The following is a 25,510-nucleotide window of genomic DNA, read 5'->3' on the forward strand; positions in this document are numbered from 1 at the left end:
CCCAATCCCCACACTCCTCCTCCCCCCAAATTCCTTTTAGGATTTTCAGTTTTCGGCTCGCTCCCCCCCCCCTTCACGGTGTTTCCCTCTCAAACTGGTCCTCCTTTTCTTCTATCCCCCCCATCCTCATTGCATCCTTCTTTTCTCTGCCCCCCTTTGCCACACACACACACACAGAGAGAGAGAGAGACAGACAGACAGACTTTGTTTGTCCCCCCTGCCCCCTTTCCTCGCATGTCAGAACTGGAGCTTGAATAAGTTCTTCTTTCTGCTCTGCTACAATATAAACCTACCCTTCACATTCTTGAGCACTGTTCTTTCATTCACCCTCCTTTTTTGCTTGCTTCTGTTCTATAGCTGCAATATCAGCTCTCTCCCCCTTCAATACATACTTCAATACAATAAATCTCTTGCTGGTTGGTGCTGATTCAAAGTCTCTTGGAGGGCACCAGGTTGACAAAGGCTGCTTTACACAGCTGTGACAGTATTAATGCAACAGGATTTTAAAAATAAAAGGGGGGAGGTTCACAACTCAGTGGTAGAACACATGCTTTGTACACAGAAAGTCCCAGGTTCAGTCAATGACACAGAATCATAGATGGCACGACTATAGAATCATAGAGTTGGAAGGGACCCTGAAGACATCTAGTCCAACCCCCTGCAATGCAGGAATTCAGAGACCACTCAGATAACTTTTTTTAAAATGTGGATCTTGAATTGAAGTTGTGCCCTGCAAAGTAACACTTACAATACATCTTGCATTGCTAGTCTTTCCAGCCTGAATTTGTAATAGCAAATATCTGCCTCTCATCTCATCTTGCCATGCAGCTGATGAAATGGTTCATGAAAGCCACAGTCTTGTGGTACTTTAACGACTACCAGTGCATGTATAGATTTGCTTCTCTAAATTTTTTTTTTTTATGATCACTCATCACTCAATAAAGTGTTTGAAAATAAACTTGTATTTAGATGCATTTTACTTTAATTACATCAGTATTTTCATAACAAACAATACATGTGCTTAGGGGGTAAGGGTTTCTTTAACTAATCTAGTGGAAGAGACTCGAGTGCTAAAATCCACGGGTTAGGGGGCGCAAATTACTTGCCTTGCCCCGGGTGCTGACAACCCACGCTACGCCACTGCATTTGGTTGCAGTTTATGTTTTAATCCTTCAGAGTGGTAGAATTTATTTTAATTCTCAAAAATTGTCTGTATGGTAAATTACATTTAAGATGAAAAGGATGAAATGATTTGTAGTGCAGATAAGACAGCCTATCTGTAGGCTTTCTATAGGTTCTAGTTGCCAGTTGGTTAGTGTTATCCCGGTATACAACTGTATCCAGAAAGATAATGTGTTGACTATGATAATGGGTGGTAAATTGAATATTGGGGTGCATCTCCTGACACCATGCAAAAAAACTATTAATCTTATTGACATTCTTAAAGACCAAAAATAAATCATCAACGAACCTTTTATAAAATACACTGAAACAGAAGTCACCAGACCCCTATATATAGTGGGAGGGTGGGAGGGGTATTACTCAGAAGGGTGGTGGGAATGGGTGATGGGCTGATAGGTGTCTTACGTAAACCTGTTGACGACCACAGATTGGTCTAGATACCAATCATAATCCCAGGGAAATTTCTCAAGAACCCTTAAGATCCAGTTTCACCAACACTGAGCCCTAGAGCAGCCTTTCTCGACCTTGGGTCCCCAAATGTTGTGGGACTACAATTCCCATCATTCCTAGCCATCAGGCCAGGGGTCAGTGTTTATGGAAGTTGCAGTCCAAGAACATCTGAGGATCCAAGGTTGAGAAATGCTGCCCTAGAGGAACCTTCTATGATGAGGTGAGGCATCTCTGACCCTCCAGATGTGGTTGGACACAAAGTACCACCTGCCAAAGCAAGGATGGCCCATGGCCAGGGATGATGGGAGTCTTATCCGTATATTCCGGTGTATAAGACGACTGGGCGTATAAGACGACCCCCGACTTTTGAGAAGATTTTCCTGGGTTAAAAAGTAGTCTTATACACAGGAATATACAGTAGTTGGACACACTTTCCCCTTCTTCCCCCTCTTCTGAAAATGCTGAATATCTGTATTTTGATTCCTCCTTCCTCCATGATCTCCAACATCTTCCTGGTGGTGCAGTCCAACCAACTGCACACATTCCCAAATCATTCTGAACCTCTGACTTCCCAAGGCTGCTATATTGTGTCTAGGACACTGGCAATGGGACAGCACCTTCCACTGGATGAGAGGATAGAGGGTTAAATCAGGGCAGGCCAAATGGCACTCAGCTCAGTCCCCTCCTTGCCCCTCTCTGCATCTGCTGCCTGAGGGGGCTGCCTCAGTCTCCCTCACAGTGGAGCAGGCCCTGAGAACACCCTTCTCTTGCCCCCCCCCAAAATACAGAAAACATAACAAAGACGACAAGGTCACCGTGGAACATAACAACAACAACAACAACAACAACAACAACAACAACAACAACAACAACAACAGGTTGTAACTCACTTTGGGCTGCCCTGGGCAGGAGAAAGCAGCTAACAGATTCAATAAATAAATAAAAAATAACAATTGCAATAATAATTACACAGGCTGGGGGGGAGGAACCCCACCCATTTCCATAACAATCTTCCCAATCCCTTAAATCCCAAAGATTTAAGAGATCTGAAATAGTGGCAATAATGGAAACCTGGTGGAATGGAGAGAAGGAGTTGGGCACAGTTATCTCTGGGTAGGGACTCTTTTGATCTTTCTCCACAGAAACACAGGCATATGGGAGAGACTAGTTGATGAGACAGAAGCCTCAAAGGGTGGAAATATTACAGTGGGCTTCCTCCCTTTTCCCTTTCCCCCAATGGTTGGACTCGTTATAACAGCCCCCAGCGCTCCCTTCCAGCTGCTGATCTGGGACTTATGGCAGGGCAAGGACTGAGCTTCAAGGGAGGAGAGGGTGGGTGGATCAGGCCTCCTGTTCAGGGATCTCTCCCTGGTTGCCTTGAAGTCATGGCAGATTCCTGGGCAGGAGGGAGAAGTCAAGGCAGGCAGCCCCCAAGTCTCTCTCACTTTCTCCAAGATGTCTTCGATTCCTCTCCCAGGGATGCTTCCCTTCCTCCCCAGCCCCCTAAGTTCGTCTGCCCTCCTTCCCTGGGGGTCCCCTTTGCCCAGAGGCCCCATGGCCGGCTCACCCTTCTTGCCGAATTGCTCCCAAGTGCTCCCACCACTCCATCCGGAGGAGCCTCGACAGAAGGGGAGGGAGGGAGGAGAGGAGGGAGATGGGGGGGGGTCTCTATTCAGGCCTCTCTCGCCTCCTTTAACCCTTCCATGGACTCCCTCTTTGATTCTCCACACAAAGGAGCGTGGAGTCAAAAGCGCCCCAGGGATTCTTGCCAGGGAAAACCCTGAACTCGCAGAGAGAGGCGCGGAACTGGGGCCTCGGTTCAAGTCTCAGTCCTTCAACAGAAGGAAGGGGGAGGGGGGCACTCCCCTACTTTCCTTTCATCCCCCCCACCTCGCCCCAAATCCTGTCCTCCCTTCCCAGCTTCCCTGTTTGTAGATTAAGGGGGAGAAAAGCACATCCTTCTCTCACCCGCCCCCCCAATATATAGATATATTTTGCACCTTTTTCCCCTCCTCCTCTGCAGACCTGCTCCTCTTTCGGGAATGTGGATGGCGCCCCTCCCCCTCCAACCTTTATTCCCCCCTCCCCCTTCCCAACCTTCCTGCCTCTCTAGGAAGCCGAGCTCACTGACCCATGAGGAGGAATGAATGACCCCTCCCTCCCAGAACGCACAAATTCTCATTCAAAACAAGCTCCGTTATGCTGTTTGTTTTTTTTTTGCTGAGAAGGTCCTAGGTTCGATCCCCGGAGCTGGCAGGGAAAGAGACGCCCCCCCCCCCCAACCTCCGGGGCACGAAGGTGGCACAGTTTACATTCCCTCTTTTAATCCCTTGCCGGGAGAGGGGGGAGTCCGTTCATTTTCACACCCCTTACACAACGTGGGGGAGGCAGGGCCGTGGCGTGGGGTGTCCCCGTTACAACAGCCCTGCAAAGTAGACCGGATTTGTGGGGCTTAGAACAGTAATTTACGACAACCCTAAAAGGTAGCCCAGTGTCGTCATTACGGGTGCCTTTTAAAAATAGGGGCTGGTGTTTGAACTTGGGCTTTGCTCATGAGGGGGGAGGGGCACTGCTCAGTGGCAGATGTACCCCTCATTCGGCTCCCGCTATGAAGGTGAGACCCCCTCCTGACTCGCACCAAGATCCTGCAATGCAGGTCAGGTAGCGGCGCCAGTTCTAACAGCCCAGCCCAGGCGAACACAGGCAGGTCTGGCTCCCCTCGCGACGGATCCCTCGGCAGGAATCCGTGGGGCGCTCCGGGCTTCCGGCGAGTGCGCCTTTCGCATCTTTCGGTGGGGGAGGGAAAGAGAGGGAGTCCATGCAGGGCCGTCTTAAGCTCATCCAGCGCCTTGGTGCAAAGATCCCTCCTGTGCCCCCTCCCTTTCCCAAAATTTAGAGCTCGGGGCCCAACTTGCGGAAGGTGGTGACAGGAGGCATGGTGGCGCCAGACAAGGCCATCCCCACGAAGGGCGCCGGCTTATAAAGCTGCCGCCGGCTCCCCGGAGACCCTGCCCATGGCTGCGCCTGCCTCGATCCTCGGAGCAAATAAGCACCAAAGCTGCCCTCCGGGGCTCTTCGCTGCCCGGCCACCGACAAGCACTTGCCACAAGGGCGGCCCCTCGCCTTGCCAAAGTTAGCTCCAGTGCCTTGCCGCCGTCACGGGCAAAAAAACCGGGGTTGGAACAGTAATTTACGACAACCCTAAAGGGTAGTCCCAGGGCCGTCTTAAGCATATCCGGCGCCGTGGTGCGAAGATCCCTCCGGCGCCCCTCCCCCCTTTCCCAAAGTTGTTGACCTTTTTAGAGAGCTGACACCACACTTACATATTATCTCTGCTTGGGGAAAGAAAACAGGAAACATAAACAAACTATTTTTGTTGCCCATTTATTGTGTGCCGAGGTCCCCAAACCACCCCTCAAAGTAAAACACACTCCACACATACAAGCCTGCGATTTACACATGGTTTATAAGCCATAAGGAACACCATTTCAGATAAAATCACAGAGGACTTTGCTACCAAACTCTGCCATTTTGTCCTTACCCACAACCACTTCAAATTTGGTGAGGACCTGTTCCTCCAGATCAGCGGCATAGCCATGGGCACCCACATGGTCCCACAGTATGCCAACATCTTCATGGCAGATTTAGAACGTTTCCTAAACTCCCACCCACTCAAACCTCTCTTGTACCTGCGATACATTGACAATATTTTTATTATCTGGACACATGGTCAACAGACCCTGGAAACCTTCCACCAGACATTCAATGACTTTCACCCCACAATCAACCTAACAAATGAACCAATCTATGCAAGAAATACGTTTTTGGGACACTACTGTAAAAATACAGGATGGGTGTATAGACACCAACCACCTTATACCGAAAACCAACTGACCGACAAACATATCTACATGCTTCTAGCTACCATCCCAAACATACCAAACAATCCATTGTATATAGCCAGGCCCTACGTTACAACCGCATCTGTTCCAACTCTACAGACAGAGACTGTCACCCAAGAGATCTACAGCAAACCTTTTTAGAACTAAAATATCCACCTGATGAAGTTAAACAACAGATCAACAGAGCCAGACTGATACCCAGCGAGAACTTGGTACCCAAAAAAGAAAATAACAGAACACTAGTAATCACATACAGCTCCCAAGTTAAAACAGTAAAAACCTCTCCTAGACAATGACAGCTCTCTTTTTCAAGCTCTGGGAGGAAGACCTTTCATTGCCTACAGACAGCCACCCAATCTTAAACAACTCCTCACCCACAATAACACAACCACCAGGAGGGCATGCCAGGATCTGGGAAAAAGTAGGAGGCAGTGGAATGGGGGGGGGGGGCAGAAAGCAACCCACCCTTCGTTGTGGCAGGGAACTCGCTTGCCACACCAGAAAAAGCAGCCTGCCACCGCCGGGTAGGCGCTTAATCACAGTAATTACAAAGGCAATAAACTGTTTACTGAGAAAGCAACAAATTGCTGAACCTTTGAATGCCACTCGGGCCCCGGGAAGGACACACAACTGCTGCTTCCCAAGGGAGGCGCCAAGACATAGGTAAACTGTGGAATTCCTTCCTACTGGAGGCAGAAGCGGCCACCAACTCGGACAGCTTTAGAAGAGCAGTGGGCAGATTTGTGGAGGGTAAGGCTTCTCAGTGGCTACTGGTAACCTTGGGTCTGCTCTGCCTCCACAGTCGGAAGGGGCAATGCTTCCGAAGACCAGTTGCGGAAAACTGCAGGAAGGGAGAGGGCTCTTGTGTTTGGATCCTGTTTGTGGGCATCTCACTAACATCTGGTTGGCCTCTGTGAGAGAAGGACGCTGGCCTGGTCCAGCAAGCTCTTCTTAAGTTCAAACCAAGCCCATTTCTTTGCATAGCACAACAGCCAAGGCTCTCCGTCCCCCCAAAAGACCTGCAACATTGCTGTAGGCTGCTGCCTTGCTGGGTCAGAAACGTAGGAGGCCCACCTGAGCGAGGGATGGTGAGCACCCAGGGCCACCCTTGCAGGTGTCGCTGGGCTCCAGCTCCCATCAGCCCCTGCAGCCAGCACCCTCCAGGATCGGGGGCAATGCTGGGAGTCAGAGCCCAGTCGCAACCCCCTGCCAAGCAGGAAACACCATCAAAGCATTCTTGACATATGCCTGTCAAGCCTCCGCTTAAATACCTCCAAAGAAGGAGACTCCACCACACTTCTTGGCAGCAAATTCCACTGCCGAACAGCTCTTACTGTCAGGAAGTTCTTCCTAATGTTTAGGTGGAATCTTCTTTCTTGTAGTTTGAATCCATTGCTCCGTGTCCAATTCTCTGGAGCAGCAGAAAACAACCTTTCACCCTCCTCTATATGACATCCTTTTATATATTTGAACATGGCTATCATATCACCCCTTAACCTTCTCTTCTCCAGGCTAAACATACCCATCTCCCTAAGCCGTTCCTCATAAGGCATTGTTTCCAAGAAGAATTAACAAGAATAATGTAAGACCTCAAGCAGCTAAAATAGCAACCGGCTGAAAGCAGAGCAAAACTTGCACCAGCTCTCTAAACATCTGGACAGGATAAAATGTTTTGGGTGACCAGCGAAGAGAGTACAGGGAAGGTGACCACCTGCTGTCAAGAGGCAGGGAGTTCCAAAGTATAGGCATTAGGGTGGGTCATAAAAAACTTTTTTTGGAAAATGTTTCCTCCCTTGATCTTATATCAGGCGTATGGTATAAACATAGTCTAATTTCAAATTTGGGACAAATCGGTTAATATTTAGACCCTGCTCCTACAGATTGAAATTTTGCCTCACTACGAGTGATGAAAACATAGGAATTTGACTCATTTACTCTCAGTATGTTAAATTGTGAACTAATAAACATAAATTTTAGATTTTATGTAGAGCAATAATAGTTGCATACTATTATTTTATGCAATATTTATTTATTTAAGATGAAACATGTTGATAATTTACATGAAAAAACCAATGTTTTTGAACAAATTATATGGAACAATTAAGCAAACGGTGTACTAAACAAGTAAACATAAACAATAAACAATAAAACACCACTCATATTATGTGTTGCATCAAAACATCACATTATACTTCAGAGGGATCCCTGAAAAGGGGGGTCCACTTCCCCCACCCCCTACATGGCTCAGGTCAGCTGTTGCCTGACATTCAGGGTTTATATACTGTACAGGTAGAAGGTAAACGACCCCTGGACAGTTAAGTCCAGCCGAGTTCGACTATGGCATGTGGTGCTCATCTCACTTTCAGAGCCAGAGAGCTTTCCAGCTCATGTGGACAACTTCTCATGAGCTGGTACAAATTCCAGAAGAACTACACAAAATCTACAAGGAGACTCACAGGAGTGTGGAACAAGCTTCAGTCAGAGTTCACACTTTACTGTATTTCAACAGACTAGTGAGAGTCTGGTGGTGGTGCTTTGGAAGCAGAGTTGGTAAGATTATTACCTCACTCTACAACAACACTCTACAACACAACCCACCTTCAATAACTTACCATGCCACCTTACCCCACTACCCCACCCGACACCCACCCCACACATAACTCCCACTTCATAAAACCTGATGGCCTCCATCTTCCCCTCCATCTACAACACCGCCCACCCTCAAAAATTTATTAAAATTCCACCCAGGAGATCCAACCGCCCCGCCATCCACCGCAAACTTCATACACCATAACCCCCATCCTCACCAAACATAACTCCCACCTCGGGACCCCTAACCACCTACATATTACCCTCAGTCTACAACACCACCCACCAAACCCACCCCACCCCCTCCATATTACCCTCACTACAACACCCCCCTCCTAACCCCTACCCCCCTACATAACTCCAACCTCGGGACCCCTGACCACCTCCATATTGCCCTCACTCTACAACACAACCCACCTTCAATAACTTCTTACCATGCCACCTTACCCCACTACCCCACCCGACACCCGCCCCACACATAACTTGTACCTCATAAAACCTGACCGCCTCCATCTTCCCCTCCATCTACAACACCGCCCACCCTCAAAAATTTATTAAAATTCCACCTTCCCCATTACCCCTCAAATCCACCACACACACGTAACTCACACCTCGGGACGCCTGACCACCTCAATATTACAATGCGTCTATAACAACACCCACCCTCAATTACTTCCTAACATTCCACCTTACCCCACTACGCCCGCCACAGAACTCCCACCTCATAAACCCAGATCGCCTCCATGTTACCCTCAATCTAAAACAACACCCACCCTCTAGAACTTCCTACCATTCCACCTTCCCCAATCCACCCCCACACCCCAACACACACAGAAATCCCACCTCGACACCCCACACCACCTCCATATTACCCTCGCTCTACAACACCACCCACCAAACCCCCACCCCCTCCATATTACCCTCAATCGGTGGGGAGCCCAAATAGGGGTCAGGGATAAGTAAAGCCTTCCCTGGTTGGGGTGGGGTGGGGGTCAAAATAGGGGGCATGGATAGGTAAGTCCTTCCCTGATTGAGGTGGGGGTGGTGGAAATAGGGGGCAGGGATAGGTAAGTCCTTGCATGGGTGGGGTGGGGGGGACCGCAATAGGGGACAGGGATACGTAACCCCTTCCCTGCCTGGGTTGTGGGGGACCAAATAGGGGACAGGGATAGGTAAGGCCGTCCCCAGATATAGTGGGGGGACCTAATACGAGACATGGATAGGTCAACCCTTCCCTGCCTGGGGTGGGGGTGGGACCAGAATAGGAGACAGGGCTATCTAATGGGTCAATACAAAGTGGGGGGGGAGACACAGGGATACCCCTATCTAAACATAACACACACAAAAAACAGGGGGACTCTGACGGTCAGGGGAGTCTGAAGGGGGACTCTGACCCTCCATTTAACAAACTGAGGCACAGCAACGCGTGCAAGGTCCAGCTAGTAATAATAATAATAAAAGGTGTTATCGAGTCTTTTGATATCATATTATTAGAAGAAAGGTGGGTTCATTAGGAAATCTGTTTGGAGGGATAAAAATCATATTCCCTTTTAGCCCACAAATAGAACATCATGGGCCCGTTAGAAAGTGGGATTAACCTTTATTTGTGCAAGGGAGACTAAATTTAAAGTGAGTCCCCTCCAGACATGGGATGACATTGCCCAGGCATTTCTTACTGGGTTTTTAAGATTTAGTCCTAATCATACTTAATGTATTTATTCCTCCTTGCCCTATTGGGCTACTCGAACCAACTCACTTTATTTCTTGAGGAATTAGAACTGGAATTCCACACCATTGGCTTGTTAACGGCAGGTGATTTTAATGCAAGCGTGGGCAAGGGCAATCTTGAATTTCTGAGGGAGCTAGGATTTGACACTGTGTACCCCTTGCCTAAACGTTTCTCTGACCCATTATATTCTAAAGACTCCTATATAAATGACTCTGGAGTCGGTCTTGCCAAACTGTACATGAGTTTTGGCAGACTGATCTGGAATGGCTCATTGCCAGGCAACCCAGCCAGGGGAGTTCACATACATTTCTGGAAGAGGAAATAAGTTAAATCCGAGGCTCCTCTGCACTAAGAAACCAAGTTGAAACCTTCGGGGGGGGGGGGACTGGATTGAGAGCGACCACCTTACTGTGAAGGTAGCAAACTTGTACTAAATTTGGAGAAGTTAGAAATTATGGTCTTATATGGAGAGTGCTATGGCCCATGGGCTCACGAAGAGTCGGACACGACTAAACAACAACATGGAGAGCATATAAGTGGGTGATAAGTGGAGACACCATTCAGCTAGATAAGTAGTTTAAATGCCTAGGCATTTATTTTGATTATAAGGCTGACTGGGCGACCCACAGAGACCCATCCTTAATGCTGCCCAAAGCAGTTTGTCAAGGATCACACATTGCAGGATCCCCTTACGAAACAGCAGCCATTCATGGTGAAAAACAGGACAAGCAGGCTCTGCAAAGACCTGATCTCAGAGCTTGCAACTTCCAATTTTGCACAGCTAATTAGCACCCTGTTGAGGTTTTATCCCTTGCCATTATAGATATAGAAATAGATATATCCGCTTATTTCACATGGGAGCTGCTTGGAGGACAGCTGGTTCAAAGGCAAGTTTGAAATGCAATGATCTTTTTAATTTATAACAGGAAGGATTTTTTCCTGCAGGACCTCATCCTCTCCATGGGCTGGCAATCTCCAATCAGCAAGCTATCAGTTATTTCTGACAGTTACCTGGTTTCCCAACCAATCAGAAGCAGGGTATCAGAAGCAGTTGCAAAACAGCACCCCCTAGCAATGGCCACTTGGGTACTACAGCTGCCGATGCTTGCTACATTGTATCTAAGGTTGCTATTTTATAACCAGTTGAGTTTTAAAGGTAAAGGTGTTGGCATACACACTGAAGACCTGGCCTCCAAGCCCCCCGGTTAGCATCTGCCAGGTGTCTTCTCCCTCCAGTGTAGCCAACTGGAATCGGTCCAATTTCTCTGTGAACTTGGACACGTTATCTGCAGAGTCCACTCCAGCGTTTAGCGTGGTTGGCAGCAGCAGCAACAAGAGGAGACACAGAAACGTTCTCTTGCATATTTACAAGCATTTATTCAGCAAGACCAAACGTGTCTTTCTTCATCAGCATAAGCATAGCAAGTGCGTACTGCATAGCAAATACAAAAAGCGCAAAACGGAAGTGTACAATCATGTGACACACAGCAACACTTTACATGCCTGTTCCTCTTGAGGTGGAACGGAATCCTAACAAAAGGGACCCCTGACCATTAGGTCCAGTCGTGACAGACTCTGGGGTTGCGGTGCTCATTTCACGTTATTGGCTAAGGGAGCCGGTGTACAGTTTCCAGGTCATGTGGCCAGCATGATTAAGCCGATTCTGGCGAATCAGAGCAGCACATGGAAACGCTGTTTACCTTCCCGCAGTAGCAGTACCTATTTATCTACTTGCACTTTGAGGTGCTTTCGAACTGCTAGGTTGTCAGGAGCTGGGACTGAGCAACGGGAGCTCACCCCGTCGCAGGGATTCGAACTGCTGACCTTCTGATCAGCAAGCCCTAGGCTCTGTGGTTTAACTCACAGCGCCTTTTAGTCTCCTTTTATTCAGTAGAAAGGTATGGAAATTCATATAAAATCACTACTGTGGTGGATTTTCATAATTCCAACATTTCTTTGCTTTGAGAGACATTGGATTGACTCAGGATCTAATCAAAGAACAGCTATCACCTTCATAATGACTGTGAAACTTCTCTTTGTCCTGTGGAATGTAACAGGGAGGGGGCAAGAAGAGGCCAGGAGCAGCTGGCCAGGTACTCAAATTTCTACCTCTGGACCCCTACTTTTTGTGATGTATCAATGACATATTAGTGACATATTAGTGGTGTATCTTTAGGGGTGTACCTTGGTGGTGGGATGCTAATAAAAAGGGAAGACCCCCTTTGTTCAGGGTCTCCATCTTGCTTCACCTTGTTGCAGGTGGGGCCCTGTCGCGACAGTACTTTCTTTAATAAAGGCCAAGCCTACTGGCTGCTGTTTTGCTCTGATATGCTTGGTTGGGGTCTTGTTTTGTCCAAGGGAGCCCTCAGATTTTCTGTTAACAGTAGACAAGGGTTGCTGTTGGGAGACGCCTCCCAATGTTTGCATTGAAAGATCCTCTTTGAAGCGCAGTTGTGGAGCCAGCCATTGGGGGGGGGGCGAAGACATTTGCTGCCTGAGAGGAACCAGAGAGGAGTGCTCCCCCCCCCCCCAAAGCAGCCTTACTGGGACACTGAGCAGTTACCTGGGGACAACTATCTTCTCCCCACCAAAAAAGAAAGGCAGCCTCCCCAACACTGTTTTATAGATTGAGGCACATCCAGCAGCAGGCTGGACAAAAGCCACGAAAAGATTGCCTTTGTTAAGACAACACAGATCACACCGCCATTCAGATCAGAAGCAAACCAGAAGCCCTTCAATAATACGCATTGTGGTCTGCTGGCAGGAGGATTTCCTAGGAGCATCTCCACTTGCAAAGCTGGAGGGAGGCTTTCCACCCTCAGGGCCCAGAGGTGGCTCCTGCCTTGGGGCAGCTGGTGGATTTGGAAGAAGTTGACCCTTAGCACTCTTGGTTTCGGACCTGCCTGCTTCCACATTATTGTTTCTCCCTTGTGTCATTTTGGGGGTAGCATTCTACACACACTTGTGTCACTGTGCGCCACCCCCCCACTGCTTTGAGATGCTCTGGTACGGCCCCTTCTTGCCTGTGCCCCCTTCCCTCCTCATGCAAGACGTGCAGCTAGGAACAGAGCCTTTCCTTGTTATGCCACTAAATATCCCTTTTATTTCTCCTGCCACAAAACGTACCTATGCACAATATATCTATACAGTATATCAAAACAACAGATGAGGGTTTCAAGGTTACCTTGGGCATATAAGTAGGTGCTTTCAATCTTTCTGTGTCTTCATGGTTCCATTATTGCAATTATAACAGTGGGAGTTATGCTAATCTAACTCTGCTTCCAAAGCAACACCACCAATCTCAGTTCCACTTTGTGCAACTCTCCATTCCCACATACAAACATTTCCAACTCCCTCCACCAAACACCAAAACCATCTCACTCTCAGTCAATCCTCATTCAGAAGCAACACTCCAGACGCACACACTCCCCTCCCTATCTAACACTACATTAAGTATTATATTATGCTTACTTTTCTGAAATGTTACCCTCATTACTTTAAAAACAAGTGTAGACAATGTTACATACAAACAACAGCTCACATACGATGCATGCATTTAATATTGATTTCCTGTTATTGATGTGAGAGAAATTGTCAACTCGTAGAGAAACAGATTCTACACTCTAAAAAGTGTTCCATAATAACCAAAGCAGAATCTACAATCCTTCTATTTAAACCATTTCTCTTCTTTAATTGATGGCTTGTAGAGTTTCCACTCTTACAGCTCTTACCCCTCAGAGTCTTTTGATGGTTTGTAAGACTTCCACTTCAACTGAACCTCTGTCCGCTTCCTTGGAATTATATGGTTTCTCCCCCGTGTGAGTACGTTGATGTTTTCTAAGGTCTCCACTCTGACTGAAGCTCTTTCCACACTCTGTGCATTTATATGGTTTCTCCCCCGTGTGAGTCCGTTGATGAATTCTAAGGTGTCCACTCTGACTGAAGCTCTTTCCACACTCGTTGCATTGAAATGGTTTCTCCCCCGTGTGAGTCTGGTGGTGTAAATTCAGGTGTCCACTCCTCCTGAAGCTCTTTCCACATTCCATGCACTTAAATGGTTTCTCCCCCGTGTGACTCCGTTGATGAATTCTAAGGTGTCCACTCTCACTGAAGCTCTTTCCACACTCGATGCATTGAAATGGTTTCTCTCCCGTGTGAGTCCGTTGATGGCTTCTAAGGTGTCCACTACCACTGAAGCTCTTTCCACATTCCATGCACTTAAATGGTTTCTCCCCTGTGTGAGTCTGATGATGTAAATTCAGGCTTCCACTCTCACTGAAGCACTTTCCACATTCCATGCATTTAAATGGTTTCTCCCCTGTGTGAGTCCGTTGATGAATTTTAAGGTGTCCACTCTGACTGAAGCTCTTTCCACAGTCCATGCATTGAAATGGTTTCTCCCCCGTGTGACTCCGTTGATGAATTCTAAGTGTTCCACTATCAGTGAAGCTCTTTCCACATTCCATGCATTTAAATGGTTTCTCCCCCATGTGAGTCCGGTGATGTTTTCTAAGGTCTCCACTCTGACTGAAGCTCTTTCCACATTCCATGCACTTAAATGGTTTCTCCCCCGTGTGAGTCCGTTGATGAATTCTAAGGTGTGCACTCTGACTGAAGCTCTTTTCACACTCCATACATTGAAATGGTTTCTCCCCCGTGTGAGTCTGTTGATGAATTTTAAGTTTTCCACTGTCAGTGAAGCTCTTTCCACACTCCATGTATTTAAACGATTTCTTTGTTATTCCCATTGGACAAGGCCCACCATAATTTTGACTGCCTTCTCCATTGTCCTTTTTCGACGGGGGTGGGGGAGAGAGAAATTGTTTTCTAGGAAAAGAACAAAGGGATATTACACACATCAATTAGCACCTATTTTTATTTTAACATCTCGTACATCTCCTGTCCCCCATATGTTCCAAATTTTTAGGAAAGGCACATGAAATAATGTTAAATAATTGTAATGCATCATCAGCCTTTCCTAACCCTTAATCAACGTTAATGAAGCAGCATTATATTAGAATACGGTTGAACTGTGGGGTTTACTTTCTATAAAAAGTGTTTTCTCACAGGAAAGGGAGCTGCCAAGGGGAAGGCAGGCGTCAAAAAGCCCTGACAATTTTTTGCTGCACGTTGGACTTTGCAGTCGGAGGTTCATTTTTCTATGGCCACGCTTCGCAAGACGAAGCGGCAGCCATAGAAAACCTCGTCGTCTTGCGAGGCAACCTCTGATCGCAAAATCCATTCGTCTAGCAAAAAATTGGTCTTACAGGGCATTCGTTAAGCGAGGCACCACTGTATATTTGTAGATAACAAACCACCTGAAGTCTGTGACTCTATGGTTAGCTCCTATAAAATGGGACGTGAGCGGTGCCTCTACCACTTGGTTTGCAATGCGGCTTTTGTGCTCTAATATTCTAGTCTTTACCGTTCTTATTGTGCTCCCTATGTACCATAGGCTGCATTTGCATTGGATGGCATATACCACGCCCCGAGAATTACAGTTCGTAAATGTATCTAGTTGAATTACTTTATTGGTGTTCGGGATGGTAAATTCTTTTTGTTTGATGGTTAGGCTACATATGGCACAACGCCCGCATTTAAAATGACCTTTGATCTTACTTGCCTGAGGTTGGCTCTCGCTGGTCATATCCACATGTACTAAAATGTCTTTCAGATTCTTGGTTCTGCGGAAACCAATGTGTGGAGGCATACTTGGACAACCTGGGATTTCTTGTAAAATGTGCCAGTGTTTTCCAATAATTCTGGCTATTGAGTTGGATAATGGGGTAAAATCTAAGGATCAAGTTAGGAGACGATATTTAGGTTTAGATCGTTCTGCAAAGAGTGTACCAGTATATCTAGGGCCTAGGCCTATTGTGCGTCCTTGCCTGTGCTGTTCTTATTATTTGTTGAGGATAGCCTCTGTTCGCAAATTCACACGCCATTTGGTCAGTGGCGTAGCGTGGGGGGGCCAGGGGGCAGCCGCACCGGGCGCAACATCTGGGGTGGGCGCGCGCTCGCGCTCGCAGCTCTCTGCCCTTGCCTGGCTCACGCAGCCTCTTTAACCCTATCGGGGCTTCCCACTTGCCGGCTCCGAAATGGTGGACTTGCCGAGGCTGGAAGAGTTGGGTGGCAGAGGCACGGACAGCCCAGCCCTGATGGGGTTAAAGAGACACGCTTGCTGGGAAAGAGAGAGGTGGGCGCGGCTGCGAGAAAGGGCAGCTTTTGAGGAGCCGCTGAAATGGTGTTGCTGCTGCTGCTGCTCCCGCCTCTCCTGCTCGGGAGGCAGAGGTGGGGACGAGCGGGAGAGGTGTGTAAGGGGTGGGGGCTCGTCTCATTCCTAGGGGGGAAAGAGGGGTAGGAGGGTGGTCGAGTGCTCTTGGTTCGCTTTATTTATGAGTTCTGTGTAGCAGAGGGGAGCTGGCACTGGAATTTTGTGAATCGGTTAAAATCTCAATTTTATATTAATTGTTAAAGTAAAGCCTCCTTGCTGGCTGCTTTTCGTTGATCAGTCCATTGTAACACCAGCGGGTTTGGAATGCACACCTATCTCTCCATCGCCTTTGTGAAAACGGGTTTCCTCAGTCTTAGAGTCCCATCTGTTACTCATTCATAAAATGCATAAGGTCCTTTTTCCTGCCCCCTTTTGATGACAGGACGGAGGAAATAACAATTAAATGTTGGGGTGTTTTGACCTTTTGTTTGAATGATAAAAAAGTGGTTTCCTTTAACAAGATCTACCATTTGAAGTGTATTCCACAGGATGCAAGGCTGTTTTCCAATCCAAACCTGATAGTGACTTTTCTCTTTTATTTTCTCTTTCCACCCCTTTCCCCATGCTTCTCTCTCTCTCTTTCCCCAATCCCCACACTCCTCCTCCCCCCAAATTCCTTTTAGGATTTTCAGTTTTCGGCTCGCTCCCCCCCCCCTTCACGGTGTTTCCCTCTCAAACTGGTCCTCCTTTTCTTCTATCCCCCCCATCCTCATTGCATCCTTCTTTTCTCTGCCCCCCTTTGCCACACACACACACACAGAGAGAGAGAGAGACAGACAGACAGACTTTGTTTGTCCCCCCTGCCCCCTTTCCTCGCATGTCAGAACTGGAGCTTGAATAAGTTCTTCTTTCTGCTCTGCTACAATATAAACCTACCCTTCACATTCTTGAGCACTGTTCTTTCATTCACCCTCCTTTTTTGCTTGCTTCTGTTCTATAGCTGCAATATCAGCTCTCTCCCCCTTCAATACATACTTCAATACAATAAATCTCTTGCTGGTTGGTGCTGATTCAAAGTCTCTTGGAGGGCACCAGGTTGACAAAGGCTGCTTTACACAGCTGTGACAGTATTAATGCAACAGGATTTTAAAAATAAAAGGGGGGAGGTTCACAACTCAGTGGTAGAACACATGCTTTGTACACAGAAAGTCCCAGGTTCAGTCAATGACACAGAATCATAGATGGCACGACTATAGAATCATAGAGTTGGAAGGGACCCTGAAGACATCTAGTCCAACCCCCTGCAATGCAGGAATTCAGAGACCACTCAGATAACTTTTTTTAAAATGTGGATCTTGAATTGAAGTTGTGCCCTGCAAAGTAACACTTACAATACATCTTGCATTGCTAGTCTTTCCAGCCTGAATTTGTAATAGCAAATATCTGCCTCTCATCTCATCTTGCCATGCAGCTGATGAAATGGTTCATGAAAGCCACAGTCTTGTGGTACTTTAACGACTACCAGTGCATGTATAGATTTGCTTCTCTAAATTTTTTTTTTTTATGATCACTCATCACTCAATAAAGTGTTTGAAAATAAACTTGTATTTAGATGCATTTTACTTTAATTACATCAGTATTTTCATAACAAACAATACATGTGCTTAGGGGGTAAGGGTTTCTTTAACTAATCTAGTGGAAGAGACTCGAGTGCTAAAATCCACGGGTTAGGGGGCGCAAATTACTTGCCTTGCCCCGGGTGCTGACAACCCACGCTACGCCACTGCATTTGGTTGCAGTTTATGTTTTAATCCTTCAGAGTGGTAGAATTTATTTTAATTCTCAAAAATTGTCTGTATGGTAAATTACATTTAAGATGAAAAGGATGAAATGATTTGTAGTGCAGATAAGACAGCCTATCTGTAGGCTTTCTATAGGTTCTAGTTGCCAGTTGGTTAGTGTTATCCCGGTATACAACTGTATCCAGAAAGATAATGTGTTGACTATGATAATGGGTGGTAAATTGAATATTGGGGTGCATCTCCTGACACCATGCAAAAAAACTATTAATCTTATTGACATTCTTAAAGACCAAAAATAAATCATCAACGAACCTTTTATAAAATACACTGAAACAGAAGTCACCAGACCCCTATATATAGTGGGAGGGTGGGAGGGGTATTACTCAGAAGGGTGGTGGGAATGGGTGATGGGCTGATAGGTGTCTTACGTAAACCTGTTGACGACCACAGATTGGTCTAGATACCAATCATAATCCCAGGGAAATTTCTCAAGAACCCTTAAGATCCAGTTTCACCAACACTGAGCCCTAGAGCAGCCTTTCTCGACCTTGGGTCCCCAAATGTTGTGGGACTACAATTCCCATCATTCCTAGCCATCAGGCCAGGGGTCAGTGTTTATGGAAGTTGCAGTCCAAGAACATCTGAGGATCCAAGGTTGAGAAATGCTGCCCTAGAGGAACCTTCTATGATGAGGTGAGGCATCTCTGACCCTCCAGATGTGGTTGGACACAAAGTACCACCTGCCAAAGCAAGGATGGCCCATGGCCAGGGATGATGGGAGTCTTATCCGTATAAGACGACTGGGCGTATAAGACGACCCCCGACTTTTGAGAAGATTTTCCTGGGTTAAAAAGTAGTCTTATACACAGGAATATACAGTAGTTGGACACACTTTCTCCTTCTTCCCCCTCTTCTGAAAATGCTGAATATCTGTATTTTGATTCCTCCTTCCTCCATGATCTCCAACATCTTCCTGGTGGTGCAGTCCAACCAACTGCACACATTCCCAAATCATTCTGAACCTCTGACTTCCCAAGGCTGCTATATTGTGTCTAGGACACTGGCAATGGGACAGCACCTTCCACTGGATGAGAGGATAGAGGGTTAAATCAGGGCAGGCCAAATGGCACTCAGCTCAGTCCCCTCCTTGCCCCTCTCTGCATCTGCTGCCTGAGGGGGCTGCCTCAGTCTCCCTCACAGTGGAGTAGGCCCTGAGAACACCCTTCTCTTCCCCCCCCCCAAAATACAGAAAACATAACAAAGACGACAAGGTCACCGTGGAACATAACAACAACAACAACAACAACAACAGGTTGTAACTCACTTTGGGCTGCCCTGGGCAGGAGAAAGCAGCTAACAGATTCAATGAATAAATAAAAAATAACAATTGCAATAATAATTACACAGGCTGGGGGGGAGGAACCCCACCCATTTCCATAACAATCTTCCCAATCCCTTAAATCCCAAAGATTTAAGAGATCTGAAATAGTGGCAATAATGGAAACCTGGTGGAATGGAGAGAAGGAGTTGGGCACAGTTATCTCTGGGTAGGGACCCTTTTGATCTTTCTCCACAGAAACACAGGCATATGGGAGAGACTAGTTGATGAGACAGAAGCCTCAAAGGGTGGAAATATTACAGTGGGCTTCCTCCCTTTTCCCTTTCCCCCAATGGTTGGACTCGTTATAACAGCCCCCAGCGCTCCCTTCCAGCTGCTGATCTGGGACTTATGGCAGGGCAAGGACTGAGCTTCAAGGGAGGAGAGGGTGGGTGGATCAGGCCTCCTGTTCAGGGATCTCTCCCTGGTTGCCTTGAAGTCATGGCAGATTCCTGGGCAGGAGGGAGAAGTCAAGGCAGGCAGCCCCCAAGTCTCTCTCACTTTCTCCAAGATGTCTTCGATTCCTCTCCCAGGGATGCTTCCCTTCCTCCCCAGCCCCCTAAGTTCGTCTGCCCTCCTTCCCTGGGGGTCCCCTTTGCCCAGAGGCCCCATGGCCGGCTCACCCTTCTTGCCGAATTGCTCCCAAGTGCTCCCACCACTCCATCCGGAGGAGCCTCGACAGAAGGGGAGGGAGGGAGGAGAGGAGGGAGATGGGGGGGGGGGGTCTCTATTCAGGCCTCTCTCGCCTCCTTTAACCCTTCCATGGACTCCCTCTTTGATTCTCCACACAAAGGAGCGTGGAGTCAAAAGCGCCCCAGGGATTCTTGCCAGGGAAAACCCTGAACTCGCAGAGAGAGGCGCGGAACTGGGGCCTCGGTTCAAGTCTCAGTCCTTCAACAGAAGGAAGGGGGAGGGGGGCACTCCCCTACTTTCCTTTCATCCCCCCCACCTCGCCCCAAATCCTGTCCTCCCTTCCCAGCTTCCCTGTTTGTAGATTAAGGGGGAGAAAAGCACATCCTTCTCTCACCCGCCCCCCCCAATATATAGATATATTTTGCACCTTTTTCCCCTCCTCCTCTGCAGACCTGCTCCTCTTTCGGGAATGTGGATGGCGCCCCTCCCCCTCCAACCTTTATTCCCCCCTCCCCCTTCCCATCCTTCCTGCCTCTCTAGGAAGCCGAGCTCACTGACCCATGAGGAGGAATGAATGACCCCTCCCTCCCAGAACGCACAAATTCTCATTCAAAACAAGCTCCGTTATGCTGTTTGTTTTTTTTTTGCTGAGAAGGTCCTAGGTTCGATCCCCGGAGCTGGCAGGGAAAGAGACGCGCCCCCCCCCCCAACCTCCGGGGCACGAAGGTGGCACAGTTTACATTCCCTCTTTTAATCCCTTGCCGGGAGAGGGGGGAGTCCGTTCATTTTCACACCCCTTACACAACGTGGGGGAGGCAGGGCCGTGGCGTGGGGTGTCCCCGTTACAACAGCCCTGCAAAGTAGACCGGATTTGTGGGGCTTAGAACAGTAATTTACGACAACCCTAAAAGGTAGCCCAGTGTCGTCATTACGGGTGCCTTTTAAAAATAGGGGCTGGTGTTTGAACTTGGGCTTTGCTCATGAGGGGGGAGGGGCACTGCTCAGTGGCAGATGTACCCCTCATTCGGCTCCCGCTATGAAGGTGAGACCCCCTCCTGACTCGCACCAAGATCCTGCAATGCAGGTCAGGTAGCGGCGCCAGTTCTAACAGCCCAGCCCAGGCGAACACAGGCAGGTCTGGCTCCCCTCGCGACGGATCCCTCGGCAGGAATCCGTGGGGCGCTCCGGGCTTCCGGCGAGTGCGCCTTTCGCATCTTTCGGTGGGGGAGGGAAAGAGAGGGAGTCCATGCAGGGCCGTCTTAAGCTCATCCAGCGCCTTGGTGCAAAGATCCCTCCTGTGCCCCCTCCCTTTCCCAAAATTTAGAGCTCGGGGCCCAACTTGCGGAAGGTGGTGACAGGAGGCATGGTGGCGCCAGACAAGGCCATCCCCACGAAGGGCGCCGGCTTATAAAGCTGCCGCCGGCTCCCCGGAGACCCTGCCCATGGCTGCGCCTGCCTCGATCCTCGGAGCAAATAAGCACCAAAGCTGCCCTCCGGGGCTCTTCACTGCCCAGCCACCGACAAGCACTTGCCACAAGGGCGGCCCCTCGCCTTGCCAAAGTTAGCTCCAGTGCCTTGCCGCCGTCACGGGCAAAAAAACCGGGGTTGGAACAGTAATTTACGACAACCCTAAAGGGTAGTCCCAGGGCCGTCTTAAGCATATCCGGCGCCGTGGTGCGAAGATCCCTCCGGCGCCCCTCCCCCCTTTCCCAAAGTTGTTGACCTTTTTAGAGAGCTGACACCACACTTACATATTATCTCTGCTTGGGGAAAGAAAACAGGAAACATAAACAAACTATTTTTGTTGCCCATTTATTGTGTGCCGAGGTCCCCAAACCACCCCTCAAAGTAAAACACACTCCACACATACAAGCCTGCGATTTACACATGGTTTACAAGCCATAAGGAACACCATTTCAGATAAAATCACAGAGGACTTTGCTACCAAACTCTGCCATTTTGTCCTTACCCACAACCACTTCAAATTTGGTGAGGACCTGTTCCTCCAGATCAGCGGCATAGCCATGGGCACCCACATGGTCCCACAGTATGCCAACATCTTCATGGCAGATTTAGAACGTTTCCTAAACTCCCACCCACTCAAACCTCTCTTGTACCTGCGATACATTGACAATATTTTTATTATCTGGACACATGGTCAACAGACCCTGGAAACCTTCCACCAGACATTCAATGACTTTCACCCCACAATCAACCTAACAAATGAACCAATCTATGCAAGAAATACGTTTTTGGGACACTACTGTAAAAATACAGGATGGGTGTATAGACACCAACCACCTTATACCGAAAACCAACTGACCGACAAACATATCTACATGCTTCTAGCTACCATCCCAAACATACCAAACAATCCATTGTATATAGCCAGGCCCTACGTTACAACCGCATCTGTTCCAACTCTACAGACAGAGACTGTCACCCAAGAGATCTACAGCAAACCTTTTTAGAACTAAAATATCCACCTGATGAAGTTAAACAACAGATCAACAGAGCCAGACTGATACCCAGCGAGAACTTGGTACCCAAAAAAGAAAATAACAGAACACTAGTAATCACATACAGCTCCCAAGTTAAAACAGTAAAAACCTCTCCTAGACAATGACAGCTCTCTTTTTCAAGCTCTGGGAGGAAGACCTTTCATTGCCTACAGACAGCCACCCAATCTTAAACAACTCCTCACCCACAATAACACAACCACCAGGAGGGCATGCCAGGATCTGGGAAAAAGTAGGAGGCAGTGGAATGGGGGGGGGGGGCAGAAAGCAACCCACCCTTCGTTGTGGCAGGGAACTCGCTTGCCACACCAGAAAAAGCAGCCTGCCACCGCCGGGTAGGCGCTTAATCACAGTAATTACAAAGGCAATAAACTGTTTACTGAGAAAGCAACAAATTGCTGAACCTTTGAATGCCACTCGGGCCCCGGGAAGGACACACAACTGCTGCTTCCCAAGGGAGGCGCCAAGACATAGGTAAACTGTGGAATTCCTTCCTACTGGAGGCAGAAGCGGCCACCAACTCGGACAGCTTTAGAAGAGCAGTGGGCAGATTTGTGGAGGGTAAGGCTTCTCAGTGGCTACTGGTAACCTTGGGTCTGCTCTGCCTCCACAGTCGGAAGGGGCAATGCTTCCGAAGACCAGTTGCGGAAAACTGCAGGAAGGGAGAGGGCTCTTGTGTTTGGATCCTGTTTGTGGGCATCTCACTAACATCTGGTTGGCCTCTGTGAGAGAAGGACGCTGGCCTGGTCCAGCAAGCTCTTCTTAAGTTCAAACCAAGCCCATTTCTTTGCATAGCACAACAGCCAAGGCTCTCCGTCCCCCCAAAACACCTGCAACATTGCTGTAGGCTGCTGCCTTGCTGGGTCAGAAACGTAGGAGGCCCACCTGAGCGAGGGATGGTGAGCACCCAGGGCCACCCTTGCAGGTGTCGCTGGGCTCCAGCTCCCATCAGCCCCTGCAGCCAGCACCCTCCAGGATCGGGGGCAATGCTGGGAGTCAGAGCCCAGTCGCAACCCCCTGCCAAGCAGGAAACACCATCAAAGCATTCTTGACATATGCCTGTCAAGCCTCCGCTTAAATACCTCCAAAGAAGGAGACTCCACCACACTTCTTGGCAGTAAATTCCACTGCCGAACAGCTCTTACTGTCAGGAAGTTCTTCCTAATGTTTAGGTGGAATCTTCTTTCTTGTAGTTTGAATCCATTGCTCCGTGTCCGATTCTCTGGAGCAGCAGAAAACAACCTTTCACACTCCTCTATATGACATCCTTTTATATATTTGAACATGGCTATCATATCACCCCTTAACCTTCTCTTCTCCAGGCTAAACATACCCATCTCCCTAAGCCGTTCCTCATAAGGCATTGTTTCCAAGAAGAATTAACAAGAATAATGTAAGACCTCAAGCAGCTAAAATAGCAACCGGCTCAAAGCAGAGCAAAACTTGCACCAGCTCTCTAAACATCTGGACAGGATAAAATGTTTTGGGTGACCAGCGAAGAGAGTACAGGGAAGGTGACCACCTGCTGTCAAGAGGCAGGGAGTTCCAAAATATAGGCATCAGGGTGGGTCATAAAAAACTTTTTTTGGAAAATGTTTCCTCCCTTGATCTTATATCAGGCGTATGGTATAAACATAGACTAATTTCAAATTTGGGACAAATCGGTTAATATTTAGACCCTGCTCCTACAGATTGAAATTTTGCCTCACTACGAGTGATGAAAACATAGGAATTTGACTCATTTACTCTCAGTATGTTAAATTGTGAACTAATAAACATAAATTTTAGATTTTATGTAGAGCAATAATAGTTGCATACTATTATTTTATGCAATATTTATTTATTTAAGATGAAACATGTTGATAATTTACATGAAAAAACCAATGTTTTTGAACAAATTATATGGAACAATTAAGCAAACGGTGTACTAAACAAGTAAACATAAACAATAAACAATAAAACACCACTCATATTATGTGTTGCATCAAAACATCACATTATACTTAATTACTTAAGTATAAATTGTACTAAATGCTTACATTTTGTGTAATTAATAAAATTTAACAGAGGAGCATATTTCAATTGTTTCATTGCCTGATGGAAATTACATTGGTGGTCATGTTACACCGGTTGATAGCAAGGTGAAATCTATTGCAAATTCTCTTAACTCATTTCTCAGAGAAAAAGACCTAGTATGAGTCAACTTGCAGCAGTTGCTTGTGATGGGACAAACACAAACATAGGTGCCCTGGGAGGAATTAAGCATCTTATTGAAATAGACATTGGCCGGCCATTGCAATGGAATATTTGCCTCCTTCCTGCCAATGAACTGCCTCTACAACATCTCTTCATTGAACTAGATGGACCCACATCTGGGGCTAACACCTTTTCATGGCATATTGGGAAATTACTGCCCAGTGTCACCGATTTGCCAGTTGTTGAATATAAATGCTTTGCACAATCAGTTTCAATCCCAGAAATGCCATAAGTAGTTTGGAAAAATCTATCTACTGACAAAAAGTATTTGTGGCAAGTTACATCTGCACTCATCTCTGTAGAATTCAGCAGTGACTTACAGCTGCTCAGAATTGGCCCATGCAGCCATAGCAGGTGGCTCACTAGTGCCTGTCGTATCTGCCGGCTGTATGGAACAAATGATAAAATGGTCGGAAACTGACACATATGAGCCACCAACCATCAGGAACATGACAAACAATGAACTGTTAAATATTGTGACCACTTCATTAACAATTCCAAAATTCAAGTGCCATTTGCAAATGGTTGAACGTGCAGTGAAGGAGGTTACTAGAGCATCTAGGATAGTTATTGGAGAGAAAACACGTGATGCTACCATCAAAACAACAATGAACAATCGCTCTAAATTCCCAAAACAAGAGACAAATAAGGACTTTGCACCAAAATAGACGTTTAGTGTAAGGCATAAAAGCATATTTTTAGCATGATATAATATGGTGTAAATGTACAATGTATAATATTGCATAAGGCAAAATTTTATTAATTACACAAAATGTAAGCATTTAGTACAATTTATACTTAAGTATTAAGTATAATGTGATGTTTTGATGCAACACATAATATGAGTGGTGTTTTA

The 25,510-nt window shown here is 47.2% G+C and overlaps 1 protein-coding gene across 1 annotated transcript in view; it reads right to left on the bottom strand.

The window, feature by feature from the left end:
• Positions 1-20,271, bottom strand: part of LOC132591685 (oocyte zinc finger protein XlCOF6-like) — a 28,030-nt gene extending 7,759 nt beyond the window's left edge. The window contains exons 1-2 of the mRNA XM_060271173.1: positions 19,870-20,271; positions 13,641-14,679 (exon numbers count right to left, since the gene is read on the bottom strand). Coding sequence (XP_060127156.1) covers positions 13,641-14,679; positions 19,870-19,910 — 1,080 coding nt within the window. The 5' untranslated portion in view covers positions 19,911-20,271. The remainder of the gene's footprint in view (positions 1-13,640; positions 14,680-19,869) is intronic.
• Between the last annotated feature and the right edge of the window lie 5,239 nt (positions 20,272-25,510).

Source organism: Zootoca vivipara, chromosome 2 (genome assembly GCF_963506605.1).
Source record: "Zootoca vivipara chromosome 2, rZooViv1.1, whole genome shotgun sequence".
In the NCBI taxonomy this organism is placed as follows: domain Eukaryota; kingdom Metazoa; phylum Chordata; class Lepidosauria; order Squamata; family Lacertidae; genus Zootoca; species Zootoca vivipara.